General features: G+C 38.9%; 1 protein-coding gene across 1 annotated transcript in view; it reads right to left on the bottom strand.

Annotated features, from left to right (window-relative positions):
* The window catches only part of LOC104548012 (disks large homolog 2), a gene marked incomplete at both ends in the record, with an annotated part of 122,807 nt that overhangs the window by 32,519 nt on the left and 73,723 nt on the right, over positions 1-16,565 (bottom strand). The window contains one exon of the mRNA XM_010193913.1: positions 5,607-5,762. Coding sequence (XP_010192215.1) covers positions 5,607-5,762 — 156 coding nt within the window. The remainder of the gene's footprint in view (positions 1-5,606; positions 5,763-16,565) is intronic.

Genomic DNA, 16,565 nt, shown 5'->3' with positions numbered 1-16,565 from the left:
GTGTTTTGGGAGACATAATCCCCACACTGAACACATGGGATTGAAAAGGGGACGACGAGTGCTCCTGTACAATATGAATTTCAATAAAGATGACAAGAGCCTCCCTGGAAGGCAGCCACACACAAGTAGAGCTCTATGCATAATTTTGACAACGAGCTTGTTCCCAGCAGGTTTTTGTGAGGAAAAAGGCTGCACAGATATTAACACATGAGAAGGGACACTAGAGGAGTGACTACCAGAGAGTCCCACCATTCACACCTTTCCCAAGTGCATGACCTTAACTTCCTGCTAGGATCCGTGAAAAGCGATCAGAACCTTCTCAGCTGTCCCTTTGTGGCCTGTGGAGGGATCCCAGGGATCCCTAAAGTGAAGGGAGGTGACCACAAGCAGTGATGCTCAGCATTGCAGATGTACACCAGTCTGACTGCAGAAGCTACTGGAGCACAGTGACCCCATGTGCTGAGATGGCAGCTGTGGGAATTCAGCCACATTGGAAGTAGCCTCATGCATCAATCATTAAGATTCTGGACATTATAGTCTCCTTACCCATATGTCCTGCATACATTTCAGTACACTTATATTTGTGGAGCTCTTTAGAGTTACTCAATGCTCAGTTACCCTTGAATACCTATGCAAATGACATGCTGTTTTCTGCAAAAGACTTTGCCCCAGAGATCTGGGGCAATATTATCTTCTCTAATTCCCATTGGTGAGAAAGTCGTGGTGGTCCTGAGAACTGATGTAATTAATCCAATTCATCAAATACCTTAAAATAATTCTTAAGGAGAGGGCTGGAGCACCTCTGCTATGAAGACAGGCTGAGAGAGATGCGGTTGTTTGGCCTAGAGAAGAGAAGGCTGCGGGTGGACCTTACTGCAGCCTTCCAGGACCTGAAGATGCTACAGGAAAGCTGGGAAGGGACTTTTTACAAGGGCATGGAGTGATAGGACAAGGGGGAATGGTTTTAAACTGAAAGGGGTGAGATTTAGACTGGTTATTGGGCAGAAATTTACTGTGAGGGTGGTGAGGCACTGCAACAGCACCATAATGAGAATATGCAAGTTTACAAAAGCTCGACTTAAGATGAACAAAATTTTCACCTATTTTTATTTTCGTAGGAGTCGTCATGTTCCCAAGCTTTTGTCCCATGACCACAAAGTCTGAAACCCTACTCTTAGCTCCTTCCCCCACACGTACTCAAAAATGTTGATGTAATCACATAATCAAAGGCTTAAGAGAAAATACCTATTGACAAAAAAAATTACACAAATCCACAGTATCAGGACTGCCTTTTAGCAAAAACTGTGCTGGTAACTACAGTTAACATTTTTAAGTCAATCTGTGTAGTGGTGAATGTAAAGATGTTTTCAGTGCAAAGACTGAGAACACAACATTTTGCGTTACTTCAGGCAGAAGCGAAGTCTCATGTTTGTAGAAAGAGTGTTACACCTATGGGCTGTGTTTTCCTTTCGCTGCCAAATCCTCTGATGGTACACATAACTGTCAATAATGACAGAGGCCAGAGCATAGTTTCATAGAATCGCTTAGGTTGGAAAAGACCTTTAAGATCGAGTCCAGCTGTTAACCTCGCACTGCCAAGTCCAGCACTAAATCATGTCCCTGAATACCCTGCATCATAAAGGAAAACTTACTACTCCAACATTGTCTCTACTCCTGCCTTCAATGGGACAGATTTTCAGCTGTTCCACATTGACATGGCCCTGTTAATAACAGTTCACATGAACTGATGATTCAAACAAAAAACAAATTAGTTTTATCCTAAAATGGGAGCATATTGTTCTAGACCTCCACATATCCCAGGAGCTAAGACAGGCCACCATAAAAGCAAGGGTTATAAACTTGAATTTATTACAGACAAACATGGCTTTGGCCTATGAATTCTCTTTGCCTATTAAGTTAATGAGCCTTGACAAAACAATCAGCTGAGGAGTAGCTGACAAATTGTTTGGAGCTGCATTTTGGAAGGCACTGGCTGGCTTACAAGCATTTCAGTTGGGAGAACACGGCATCATGTTCCTCTTTCTGTGGAAAAGTTATTTGTCAAACCGAATTTCTTGCAGTTCAGCAACAAATTCTCAATACTGGAGATACAATGATGACTGCAGTTACCAAAACAAGCAAATAATCCCTGTCCCTTCCTCCCCACAGCTGAGGCTGATGAATTCTGAAGAACAACTCTTTCTAGGAAGCCTGCAGGAAGACAGGGAGATATATTTTTATATTTCACTGGAAATCATGGAAGTGTATAATGTAGAGGAGCAGGGCTTCGAGGAATTCAGGTGAGTAAAGGCAGACCTTTCAAAATACCTGGTCAATATTTGGAAGATTTTTTGGTAGTATAACTTCCAATAGAGATGGTGGCATCACAGCTGCAGATTTTAAACAAGGTCTTTTTATGAATTAATTCTTCCAAAAACAATACAGCCCTGAGACACATCACCTTTGTGAAATTTAGGGCTGCACGCAATGAACACTTCTGCAAAAACAGCCACTTGGATTAGGGTTAAAATGGGATTACCACTTTTCTAAAATCTGTTCTCCAACTGTGAATACTGAGTCCATTTGGAAACTGGATCATGATAGATGTTGTAAAGCTGTCACTTTCTTCACCAAAGGCATTTGGTGAAATATTATTTCAAATGTCTTCCTCCACAGCCAACTATTCAATGAGTCCTGTGGAAAAGATGACAGTACTTCAGAACATCAAAAGCTGTCATATTTTCCATCCGGATGTTACTTCACAGTGGGAAGGAAGTCTAAATCATAACAATCAGTTGCCCCTTCCACAGCACGTAGCAGAGCATAGTGCAGAGCATTTAACCATGAGCTGTGTCATTTCTCATCTTTTGTGGTTTTTTGCAGTTTCTGTTGGACTGTTTGTCTTGGTCTGAGCTAAACAGCACTAATTTTCTATTTAGTGATTTTACTTCCCAGCTCACTCTCTTCTAACTGGCTGTACTTGCTGAAATTAACTGCATGTTTTTCCAGACAATGTGTACTTCTACAAGTGATAATGACAAGGCCACTGCCTCACCATGGGTGCCATATCTGCACCTCTGGGGAGGAGCGGACCCAAAACTGACCAACTCCATCCCACACACGTCATACTCAGTACAAAGCTGAGGGATCACGAGGGTCTCAACCCTTCCATCTTGGACCCTTTCTTCCGTCTTGACCCTTCTCGATCCTGCCCTCTGCTCTTCTGATCCTGCAATGGTCGGAGTCCGAGCAGACCCTGCTGGTTCATCTGCCTCTGATCCTGACACCTGTGTTCCTGCATCAGCGCTCACTGCTGCTGGGTCCAGACTGGGACTTTTCCAGTGCCCTGCTCCGCAGAGCCTCTGGTGACGTATTTGTCATTGGGGGAGGGGTGGGAGGATGGGGGGAGGATTTTATATTGGTTTTATATAAAAATTTGTACATATTTATTTATACTTTGTTATTTTCCCATTTACATTATTATCCTGTAGTATTAGCATTATTGTTTTATTAAATCTGTTCATTTTCTTTTCCAATCCGTAAAGTCTCTCTCCCTTATTCTCTTTCTTGTCCCCTTCTGGGGAGGTGAGAGGGGTTCATAGAGAGCATCTGTCCAGGATTTAGTGGCCAGCCCAGCCCTAAACACAACACTGTTGAAATAAACAAACTTATTAAATATACAGGGACTGGAGCTTAATTTTACATCAAAGAAGAATGAAGAGAAATGTTAACGGACACTTAGTAGACTAAAACTCAGCTTTTTAAGTCCTGATATCAGATCATCAAATGTCTGATGACCAAGTATTCAATCAACCACACAATACAGTCAAAGGATGCAGGTGGCAAAATGGCCCAGTTCTATGATGTCTCCAAGACTCCACTGATTATTGGCATTTGAGTATCTGGTGTGCAGGAAGCAGCCTTAACAGATTCACCCTTTTCCCCCAACCTACCCCTACAGTCCTGACAGTGGTGTCTACAGAGACTGAGCATTTAGCAATGAATTGTATCTCTCCATCGTTAGCAAGCCACAGTCTAATCCTCATCACTCCCAATACAGACCTCCATGGCCCCAAATTCCCCAGGGACTTTCTTGTTCAACTTTCTAGTTCAAGTTGGTCTCTTCCTTTCCAAAGGGATCATTTTAAAAGTAAGAGTCTTTTTATAATGATCTCTTGTGTTGTTTGGCTCAAAACACAAAGAAGCACTGTGATGCTGACAGATAAATTACTCATATGTTTGCTGTACCTAAAGACCCGAAGTCAATTTACTACTTTTTGGCTAGTTATTTCCTTTAAGATGGTATCTGCAGAGAAATCCAAATATTGTGGATAGATCTGGTAGCACTTGGTGTCTTTCTGGAGTTACTGATACATTTATAAAACATTATCAATGTTTTTCACCCAAACTTGCAGTGGCCTGAACAGCCTGACTACTTTGTCCAGTGATTAAACATCTTTTTACAAATTCTAGAAGCTACAGTTTTCATTCTAATAAACTGACAGCTTCTTCATGTTCTGACCACATCTGCTGCGTTCTTGACTAGCATTTGTTTTATTGCTTTTTTAATTTAGCTTTCTATTTCATAGCACTGCAATGCCTTTCACAGATGTTTTTCTAATCCCTGGGGTTTCTCTCTAGTATTGTATCTTACGTTAATTTACCGTTTTACTTTCCACTTACACACTTCTGCTCTTCTCTTCACACGTTACTGTTTTCTTTGAAAAGTGTTTTTTGTAGAAAGTACCTGTGATCAAAGCTCCAAATACAATTACTTTTCTTCTACTCTAGAATATAAAAGATGACAGTTTTTTTTCCCTGACAAAGGAAGCACTCAACAGCTTCCTGAAAATTTGTGCCTAACTCTTCCTCTATCTCCCAAGTTGTCTGGGTTTACTACTATCCTAGTAGTACTATCCTAGTAGACTATAAAAGAATAGCTGGCTTATACTAGCAAATAGTTTTGGATAGAATGTTATTCCTTATTAAATATTTCTCAGGAGGCAACCACTGATAATACATTATAGAAATGTCTTCCATTACCCATGGAAATGTTCATCATTTTAGGTTTTACTAACTATCCTCTCAGAGGACACCTAACATAAGTTATCTAAATTTTAGATATATTCTCAGCCATGACTTGGTGAGGGAGGTGATTATTTCTTGCCCAAATTCTGGATGGATTAGGCAGCCATCCTATAAACTCAAAGATGCTCAGTGAACAAAGTATGTGCAATATGGAAATAAAATGACTGCATCAAAACAAATTACTGTGGCTTTCAGTGACGTCTTAGTCATTTTCTGTACTCACAGAGAAACAAATACTGAATTCAGTGGTAAAATGTGATACATAATAAGTAACCTATTTTAGAGCACCATTCCAAAGGATCAAAACATTGCCTGTGCTCATCACTGGATTTTGGATGACCAAAATTATATACCAAGGCAGCATATATCTTCCAGTGGTGCAAATGTGAAAGCATGGTTAAAAACAAGGCCAAGCTGCAGAAAAAAGAAGATCTGTGGTGAAGATGCAAACTATGAGCTAAATCTAGTGACGTTCATGCACTCTAACGAAGGAGGTGAGGAAGAAGCGCATGCAGTACCTGGTGATCTCAGAGTCAGGGAGCAGGCCTACGTGGTAGTGGGGATAGGGAGCTGTAAGAAGGAAGCTTTTGTCACACTCGACAGGGGAATAGTGCCTAGGAGAAGGTGGTTTATCACACAGTTTGTTCACAGTGCTGTAAACAGGTTCAGGAGGCCTGGTGATACAGAGACAAGAGTAAAAGATCAGGTGTGTATTAGTGGCCGCAATTACAGAGAAAACACAGCAATCATTTTAAAAGCATGCATAGCAAAACTGTCAAAACCTTCCAGTAGGGCTTTTCTGACAAGTAAAGTGTGCTGTTAAAGGAAACGTTACAATTTGATAACACAGCATTATGGCATACAAGCAACTGCATATAAAGATATAATATAAGTGGGCCATAAAACTGGCTTACAGGAAGCATGGCACTGGAAGGGAATATCTTATCTCTGAAGATCAATGATGAATATTTCCACATACTCTGCTTTTTTAAAAAAAAATCTCACAACATTACTTCTGCACAGTTTTCAGTGATCTTAACTTTGAGCATTGCATAGCAGAAGATATGATGTTTATTACCCCAAAAGAGGAAATTTTTACCCATTAATTTAAGATAAAGTTTAAGGACATATTACTTGTTAATACAACATACTCCTGCCCTGATGAGCTGGGGCTTTGCAAGTAGAGCTGTGGTCAAAGTGAGCTATAACCTGTAATAACACTGATGGTAACAAACTATGTAAGCAATTCATTTCACTTCAGGAGTTCTTTGCTCATGTTTTCAGACTCAAAGTTCCCCATAGGTCACCTGGCATTTCTCTCCTGCTGCCTAGAGGCCAACAGCTTGGGTGAGCCAATACTTACCCTGAACCTCCCAGGGAGCCGCCTGGGGAGAGGGGAGATGGGGATGCAGCCTTTAGTACCAGCCAGCCAGGGATCCACAGGAGACAACCAGCAAACAATTCTCAAAACAACGCACCATGTAGTACATTTCCCGTCATGTAACATCTCCAACCACTGTGTTGGCCCCAGCAGATACCTCTGTTCCTTCTGGCAGAGTGAAACAACTCCAATTTCCTGAAGTTTCTGCTCTAAAGAGTGCCAAGATGCAGTTGCTGTCATATCCTCGCTTCTGCCAGAAGATCCAGGGTATGCCACTCTCTTTAATCACAGCTATAGAGTATTAGCTAAATGAAAATCTTATTTCAGAAGCCTGAAAATAGCAAGAGGCCAAGCAGTTAATGAACATTTTCTGTTCTTGTGGCTGCACTGTGCCTCACATGGGTGTGGTTTTTGCTGTGACTTTCATGGGTACCAGAATGATACCCATGGTATCCATATGGTCATGGATATGGTGACAGATACAGAGAACAAATTTTCCTTTGTTGTTAGCTTCTGGTTTTGTCCTTTGGGGGAAAAGGAATAGCTACTTTTCTTAAAAAACTGGTCTCACTCAATAACATTATTCATAGCAATCTGACATATGATTTGAGAACTCTCTGTGCCTGACTTTCCAAGGGAAAACTTTACAGTTGAAAAGTGGCAGTTTAAGATTACCAAATATCAAAATAGCAAAGCTGTCACTCATTCAGTTACAATGCATTCTGTCAAGCATTTTGTACAATCCCTTTAAAAATGTTTAAGGTAGAAAGTCTTTTTTTTCCTCTGCACATTTCACACTTGTTTCAGAGGGGTGGATTTAATAATTTATTTACTAAATCAATTACTGCTTTCAATACCAAAAATCCAGAGGGAAAAAAAGCTTCTATAATTTTATTTTAGGTCAATACTGCCTTTTATTCCCTCAAAAATCACTTTTGCTTTTCGGTTATATACTAAAAACCAAGTACAATATCAAATATGAATGATATCCATTATGAAAATTGAAGAAATACTGCCCCAGTGAAGGAAGATGAATACAAACGGTAGATTTCTCATGGCTTAAAACACTAACCAGTCTGTAATCAACTTGCTAACTTCTTATATTCAAGTTATTAATCTTCTCTGAGTGGTAGATGGCATAAGAGTGCCACAACCCCTTGGATATATTGCGATACATAAGAGCCTCTTCTAATAGGTATTATGTGATACTGCAACTCAGCTAACCACATACCCTCTGTAACAGCTGGAGAGAGAGGTCTTAAGGTTAAAAAAGGAATTCAGATTTGTTATCTTTTTAATGCTCAGACTCTTTGCTTAGAATAGGATTCAGGGTGCTGACTAATTTCAGTTCTGAATGCACTTCTTGTAAGGCCTTTGAACTGGTTCAAGATCATCACAGACACCTATTTACCATCAGATGCTATTCTTTTGAGGTCATTAAGATTATGGTCTGAACTGGTTTTTTAAGATACCTTCATACTACTTAGATGCATATGGTTATACTGCCAATCGCATAGCTGGGCCTTGGCTGCACATTTTATTGGCACAGAAAAGCAAGAACTTGAAAAATAAGCAGTGCACAACATCAAGGGTCCAGCTCATAAGCATAAACTTATTTTATCTCTCAATTTGATTTAGTGAATATAAATTAAATGGTGTAAAAATCACTGACAGTTGAGATGAAAAATGGAAAGGAGGATAATGATTAAAATGTACTGGGCAGATGACTGTCCTGGTCATCCAAACTGTGCTACATGTAGGCCAGTAATCACTAAAAGTAATATGAGATACTCGCTCCAAGAGACTACCTTCAAATATCCTCCTGACTCCTCACCTTCTCTACGGCAAACTAGTACGCCTACCTACTTTGGAAGAAAACAATCCCTAATTATTAAAAAAAAAGAGAATTATTAAGACCATCCAGCATTATTAAATGATTTTTCTAACACAGCATTTTCTCTTGTCATTTATATTTCTCCTTACTGGAAGAAGAGGAAAGAACGTCTATCCAATGGGATCAGCCCACTTGGTAAATCCTGCCTTGCATATCTTCTTCCCCAACGTTGTGACAGAGACAAGTTATCTTCTCTCAAAGCATGGGATAAAGGAGAATAGGAAGCTCTGCTATTGGGAAATAATTTCTAATGTGCCATTCTGAAAAACTACAGTCAAGGTCACCTCAACTTTTCTTGCAAACTAATTAAGAGCCAGACTGAACACAAATATCGAGGCCTTATTTTACGATGCATTAATTCTTCAAATGACTTTAAAAACATGCGGCAGGTCACTTGGCATGCTGTAACAAAAGTGCAAAAGTTAGATATATTTTATTTATGGACTGAGTCACTGTAGTTTATTTGCAATTGCATCACTTTTAGATGCAGAAGGTACAACTTCAGAGGTTTTTTCTCATTTAAAATAAATAAATAAGCAATTCTTATAAATTCTAGTGTGAGGAAGAACAAATGACTACATTATGGAATTTATTTTCTCTATTATCCTTTTTTTAATAGTTAGGCAAAAATTCTCCTAAAATGCCAAATATATAAATATTACTGAATACTTGATAATTTTAAAATCTATTTTCACAAGTAATTATCTAATATGTGTCTACTCTGAAAAACAACTAACTGCTGCTGTTCACTAACTGTTCACTAGGGCATGGCACAATAGGATGAGGGGGAATGGTTTTAAACTAGGAAAGATTAGATTTAGATTGGATATTAGTAAAAAGTTCTTCACCATGAGGGTGGTAGATCAGTGGCACAGGTTGCCCAGAGAGGTGGTGGAGGCCCCATCCCTGGAGATATTCAAGGTCAGGCTTGATGGGGCTGTGAGCAACCTGATCTGGTCCCAATGTCCCTGCTGAGTGCAGGGGTTGGACTGGATGAGCTTTAAAGGTTCCTTCCAACCCAATGCATTCTATGATTCTATCATTCAGCTAAACACCAAACTCTGTGATAAATGAGAGCAGCAACCGTTAGGTCTAGGTGAACAGCAATAATTTGGTTAGCTGGAGAATCAGGCATACAGTAGTAGAGGACATGCAACAGAAAATGTAAAGTGTAGTGTATCTTGGCCTGAGCATGCCTATATAGATAATTCACGAGAGAGAATCAAGTCACTCAGTGCTACAAGCTAATCTTTTAAATGGATGTTTGAACAGCAGATAGTCATAAACTACTTTTCCAGGAAAAAAGAAAAATAGAAAAAAATTGAAGGCTGGAATTGTTAATCAGTATAGAAATAACTGCAATGAGGCACAATTTCCACAGAAAGGTGCAACTAATTGGTGGAAAAGCTAACAGCAACAGTGGGAGGTAGAAGATCGATTTGACACTGGTTTTATTTATTTATTTCATAACAGATTGTGTAAAGAAAGCAAATCTTCCTTGTTGCTTGTAGTCCTTATTATTCCTTGTTTGGATCATCACTGCGTTATTGTTTCAGGCTGGCTTTATTGCACAACAGAAGTTATAAGAAAATGGCATTATTAAAACTGTTCTCTCCTCAGCATCATGCAGGGTCCTCAATTTAATTTTAACGTTTTTTATTGCAGAATCCTGTTTGGTAGGCTTCAGTTGCCAACACATAGCACATTAAATGTTAACAGTTTCATTCTTTGGATTTTAAAACCTTTTATGATATGGAAAGAAACCAGCTAAGCTCTCACAGCATATTGAGTACGCAGGGCTATAGCCAGGAAACACTAAATTCAATCTGAGAGAAAATAAATCTCACAGTGCTACAAAGTTTCCAACATTTTTTTTCTTTAGTAGCAATTTTTAATTGTACCCAAGTTCAGTAAAGACAACCAATGCATTAGTATTGCTAATATAATGGTGCTGGGAAGCATGCAAAAAAGTGCCTTTAAAAGTACACCACTGTTAAAAGTCAATAGCAATTTAATACAAATGAACTCTTCCACTCCTAATAACTAGTGATCTTTATATATATAAATATATATGGTTTTTGACTTCTTTTGGTTTCTTGTTCATATAACCTTGTAGAACCACATACCTTATTGTTCAATAGGTTTATTTTGAATTGAAAATTGATTTTATTTCCTAGGTTGTGTCCTGGCAACTCAAATAAGACCTAAACACTCATATGTCAAGTTTATTACACCTAAATGAAAGACAGAGAAGGGGTGTCAAGAGCTGGAAGAAAATACCAGAAGTACATTACCTTAATTCTTTCTGGAAATCCTATAATCAATGATTTCTCAGCTTTTCCATCATTAACTGCTATTTTCATGAGCCTTAAAGTTTTCTGTAACTGCAACACAAGTGCTTAAGATCATGGCAATGTTCTTAGTGCAGTAATGAAGAGTAAGGATTGCATTGTTCCTCTTAGCAATACTATTTAAACTTGTTAATTGGGTTTACAAATGAAATGGCTTACAAGACAGAATAAGTCTAATTTAGAACTTTTCATATTCTACAGCAAATTCTACACCCATTATTTTTAGCCATCAGGAATTAGGAAATGAAATGACTGCTTAATTTGGAAAAAAAACAGTGATCAGTAATTTGTATTTGAACATTTTTAAATTCTTAGGCTTCATAACACCCCGTGGCAATGAGTCCCACAGACTAATCATGTGACATGCCCAAAATCCTCTACCTTCTTGTAATGTAAGCCTGTTTTGATTGCACTTTGATAACATCTGGTAAAATTTCAAAAACTTCTATTTTTGTGTATAAACTTCCTGTCTCTGAGTTGTGAGAAGGTGCTAACAGTCACTGCCTGTTGCCTTCTGTATGTCACGGGTACCTTCTCAGATCTCTGTTCTATCTCACATTTTTTTTCTATACTGGAATTATTGTTTATTTGGCCTGGAAACCATGCTACACCCCTGCTCATCTGCCACCCTCTTCTGGGGCTTTTTCCTGTTGCCTCCACGTAGTATTCAAGACACCAATGCATCATAGATTCATTCAGGAAAACATCATGTTTTGTACTCTTTTCCTTTCCTATCAGAGCCTATTTTCCATAATTAATTACTTTTCTGACTGCTCTTCCATACTGAGCTGGCAGTGTCACAGAACTAACCACAGTCACCCCAATGGGTCTTTAAGTGGTAACAGCTGCTTTAAATGTCCGTGTCTGTGATACATGTAGTACATACTTAGGGTTATCTTTTTCCTCTGTGAGCTATTAAATATGACTTACCACTTCTGTGCATATTATCCCTGTTGATCCTACTATCTCATTTCAAAAATCTCCTTTTAAGCACTAAAGTAGATTCTGAAATCAGATTTTTTTTTAAGTGCTAAGTAATAGACTGTATTAGAAATAGTCAAATCCTCTTACTAGTGGATCTCTGACAGGCCTGGATAAATATATGTGGATTACACAGGACATAATGATCATCTAGTGACTTGACATTGAGTAGATGTTTATTTAAACATAAATAATTATCACAAGTTAAGACTTACTATTTAAAATAAATCTCGGGTAGCAAAATGAAATCTTATGATAAGCAGATGATTATTATGTACTTGTAAAGTTTAACAGCTTAAGATAAAATTTGTGTGCTAAATACATGAAACAAAATAGTTGCTTTGAAATTTAGCAATTTCATGCTTCATTGAAGGGAATGAATAATAAAGCTAAGGAATACAACTGTGGGGTTTTTTTTTCTAAAAAAGCTGCTACCACTTTAGAACACTTTTGTGTTCTATAAGTAGACATTTTTAGATTATAACATAACTAAATACTTTACCATTCTATTTCACCAAGGGTCCAATATAAGGTTATACAAACAAACTTAATTTTTTCTTAACTGAACATTTAACGTGTAACTTGAATAGTGGTCTTTAAATTTTTTTAAAAATAATTCCTGAGATTGACCAAAGACTAAACCAAGAAAGAAATCCTATTATGGGACAATCCTATTATTGAATTCAAACCAATTATCAGCAGGGTTGCCAACTCAAGAGCTCCAGCATGAGAACTCCACCTCATGAGAGATGGGGAGTAACCTGTAGCAGAAGCAGGTTGTCATCCTCCAGCCAGACAGGATGAACCATCACGACAGACTTCCTGGTGGGATCACACCCAGAACCCTGCGTTCCTCCCCATTTTCCTAAAGAGAGATGGCCCTAGCCAGCACCTCATCAGCAACTTTTCCTGCCTGCTCTCTACCTCTGTTCCTTGCCCCAGTCTTCTTGCAAAAACTCTTGATTACCCCAAACCTCATGTCTTACCGTCTGAGGGAGTTGCTGGTTCACCAGCCATGAAATTCCTTGCTGCTCTACTCCAGGCTATTTTCCTCCATTGCTTCTTCCTGCCTCTTCACGCATTTCCTACTTATGTTCTTCCCTGTCCTAAATTCCCCTTCTAAATCCAAGTTTTCTTACCCAATAAATACCAGTATTCCCTTCTTGTGATTTCCATTCTTGCACAACCAGTGGCAAATTCTCCCTCATTTTCACACCCAGTCTCACCATAATGCCTTGCCAAACACACTCCCCCTCTTCCTCCAGTCAATGTTTAAATCTGACAGGACTGTGCATTCAGAGCATGGAACAGAACGACATCTGATGATGTTTCTATTTCAGATAGGACTGGAAGAAGAAATAAGTTGAGAGATAAACTAGCTTTGGCCATATAAAGATGTGTTCAATCATGCCAGCTTTTTAAACAACCTAGTCAGTACTACAGAATTGTGAGAAGCTTTGATACACCATAGTGTAAGGACACAATCCCAAAGAATTCAACTGCAAAAACTTAATAAATCAATTTTGGAGGATAAATGAATTGCAGTTTTTCCAAAGACTTGTTGGCATTTTGATGGATTTTTACAAAAGCAGTAGAAATACTACGTGGATTCAGTTTCATTCAGCTCCCATATTTTGACACCCTGAAGCTATGTATGGAATATTACAGCATTTAAAATATCACTACAATTTTTAACACAGAATAGAATAGATCATGAACTAAGCCATGTAATTCTCCCTACATCCCTTAAATGACCAAGCTGCTATGGTTAAAAATAAAAGCAATTTGGCAAGAATAGCGGTAAATTAAAATGTCTTTAAAAACAATATATATAATTTAGACTAAATTTTAAAACCAAACAAACATATAACCTTTGCTATCCCTAGATAAACAAATCCAGCCCCAGGCAAAAACGGAGCATGAAAATATTAACTTGAACAATTAATCTGCCAAAGTTATAAGCGATTTAATATTCATATAACTGCACCTGCATATTCCTATGTATCTTTTACTCATTACTTATATGGTAACATAAGGTCAAAAAATAATGTAAAATTCACCAGTTGAAAGCTCTGCCTACAGCATTTTATGATCTTTGTCTGGGAAACATGAGATTCAATTCTGTTCCCTCACAAAAACTAAAAGGGAATGCACCTAACTCCTTTCGGCAAATGCACACTTCTAAAATATGCAGAGTATTTTGTCTGTGGATTATCTAAGTGAACTCATTAAAGTTCCAGAGTTTTCAGGACTCATTACTGAAAACTGCAGGGCTTTTTTGCCCACTGTTGTGCTTCATAAAACCATTGTCAGAAAGCCGGTTTTGATAGTTTTATAACACACCCACCCCATAATGCTAGCTGTAATAATTTAATACTGAAAAGTCAAATCTGTGTATTAATACAGATTTAAAGATATTTCCATAAAATATTCTCAATTCAACTAGCAAGTTTATGTAAGCAAAGAAGAAACAGTTGAGGAACGCTACTTTCAATACAGAGAAAAAAATTCCCTGAGACTTCAACTTAATGGTTCTCCTTTTCCTTCCTTTCAATCCCCAGTACCTCCTCCTCATTCAGAAATCTTCTTTTGCAAAGATGCATGTAAGAGAAATCAAACATGCTTCTCAACGCAGAACAGATAACTCAGCTTCTTCATCCATGAATCTTTAATATCTAGCCAGAGTTAAATGTTAAAGTGAATTTTTTATCAGCTGATGCACAGAAGTTTGATGTTACCATTTTCTGAAGTTAAAAAGGAAGTAAAAACTCAGTATGGTAGTTCTTTATTTTTATGGATCTTTTGCCTATGATGTTCATTAAAGACAGAAGGAATGAACACCTAAAAGCTAGAGGATATTTAGACTATAATTTCAGTATTTCTGGAATTCAGAAGGTAGACATCTGCTAAAGAGTAAATTGTAATTTCTCTCTCAGCTGTATTAGTAATGACTGCTCCTCAAAACCCTAAACCAAAACATCACATTTTTCTTCCTACTATCATAGAAAATTTGGTTTGAATGCATCTTTATAGGTCGTTTCATCCAATCTCGTGCTTGAAGCAGAATTATTGCCAACACTAGATCAGATTAGCCATGATTTTATCTAGCCAAATGTTAAAAATCAGAAAGGGTGGATATTTCACAACCCTTCTAAGCAACCTGCTTCAGCGCTACTCTACCTACCTGGTGTCTTTTTTCTCTACTCAAATTGAAATCAGAACATCCAAAGACAATGCTTGCAGCCATAGGTCCTTCTCTGCTGAGAAGAGTTTGGTTTCATCATCTTTACTACTGAGTACTTACAGGGTGCTTTTAGATTGCCCCTTCACGCATTGTGAAGAAGGTCTCTTCTTCACAACATAAAACAACCCTCAGTTCCCTTAACATCCTCTAACCTCAATGTGATTTAGGTCTCTGAGAATCTGACAGAATCTTTTATGTTTTTCCACATCCCTCTTGAAGTCAAAGAATGGGAACTGGTCACAGTCTTCTAGAAAGTAACATCATTTTCTGCTGACCATGCTTCTCCTAATTTAGTCTAGGATGCTGATTACCTGACCGGCAAAAGGAGTGTGCTTCTGGGTCCACATTCACCCTGGCAACCGCTGTAACCTCCAGGTCCTTTTCAATGAAGCTGCAATTCAGATGTTTGTTTGACAGCCTGCAAAAGCGTATGGGTGCAGACTTCTTCTTACTGAACTTTATGAGGTTTCTCCTGGCCAAGTACATCAAGATCCCTCTGGAATATAGCTCCGCCATTTGTCATGTCAGCCACTCCCCCTTAATTTATCATCCTCTGCAAATTTGCTGAGGAAGCACTCTGTGTCATAATCCAGCTAATTGATGAAGATATCCACTGTCACCAAAGGTATCCTAAGCTACTGTGTTCATCACTGACCACCTGACAGATGTCAAAGGATGATCATCACCCTTTGAGCGTACTGGTTCAGTCAGTCCCCAACCCAGACTCTTCTTTCTTTAGTCCACTTCTTCTATGATTCTTGTGGGAATCATAGAATGCATTGGGTTGGAAGGGATCTTTACAGCTCATCCAGTCCAACCCCTGCACTCAGCAGGGACAGTGGGACCAGATCAGGTTGCTCACAGCCCCATCAAGCCTGACCTTGAATATCTCCAGGGATGGGGCCTCCACCACCTCTCTGGGCAACCTGTGCCACTGATCTACCACCCTCATGGTGAAGAACTTCTTCCTCATATCCAGCCTAAATTTCCCCTTTTCTAGTTTTAAACCGTTCCCCCTCATCCTATTGTGCCATGCCCTAGTGAACAGCTCTTCCCCAGATTTCTTATAGGCACCTTTCAGGTACTGCAAGATCGCTATAAGCTCCCCCTGCAGCCTTCTCTTCTCCAGGCTGAACAATCCCAACTCTCTCAGCCTGTCTTGGTAGCAGAGGTGCTCCAGCCCTTGGATCATCTTTGTGATGAGATTTTGAGATTATGTCAAAAGCCTTTTCAAAATCTGTTGCTGCTTTCAAATGCTGGGAGAAGGCTACTGAGCAAGGTGACATCATATAACCCAGTAGATACCTAAAAGGTATAACCATAAGGTTTCCAAACCTCTACAAATTGTATCTTCTTTCCAGTTATAGATTAGTTGTACGTGTTTATCCAATACTTCCTTATCTTTGGATTAGAGGGGCTGCTGAAGGAGCTTTCAAGGGTGCTCCCCGTGTTAGAGCTTCTCCTGCCCACAGAAGAGGGATGAGAAATACCTTTGCAGCCACTCCCTAGGGTGACTACTGGAGAAGAGGAACCATCGTGTGCCCTGCAGCAGATCCCAGACACACATTTGTGGGAGTTGTGGCATGCATCAGGTTTGCCTTTGGAGCCAGCTGAGTTTTCACCCAG

The sequence above is a fragment of the Mesitornis unicolor genome, unplaced genomic scaffold, assembly GCF_000695765.1.
Source record: "Mesitornis unicolor isolate BGI_N332 unplaced genomic scaffold, ASM69576v1 scaffold14681, whole genome shotgun sequence".
NCBI classification, from domain to species: domain Eukaryota; kingdom Metazoa; phylum Chordata; class Aves; order Mesitornithiformes; family Mesitornithidae; genus Mesitornis; species Mesitornis unicolor.
Note: the sequence above shows the minus strand (reverse complement) of the source record. Positions and strands in the feature narration are given on the sequence as shown.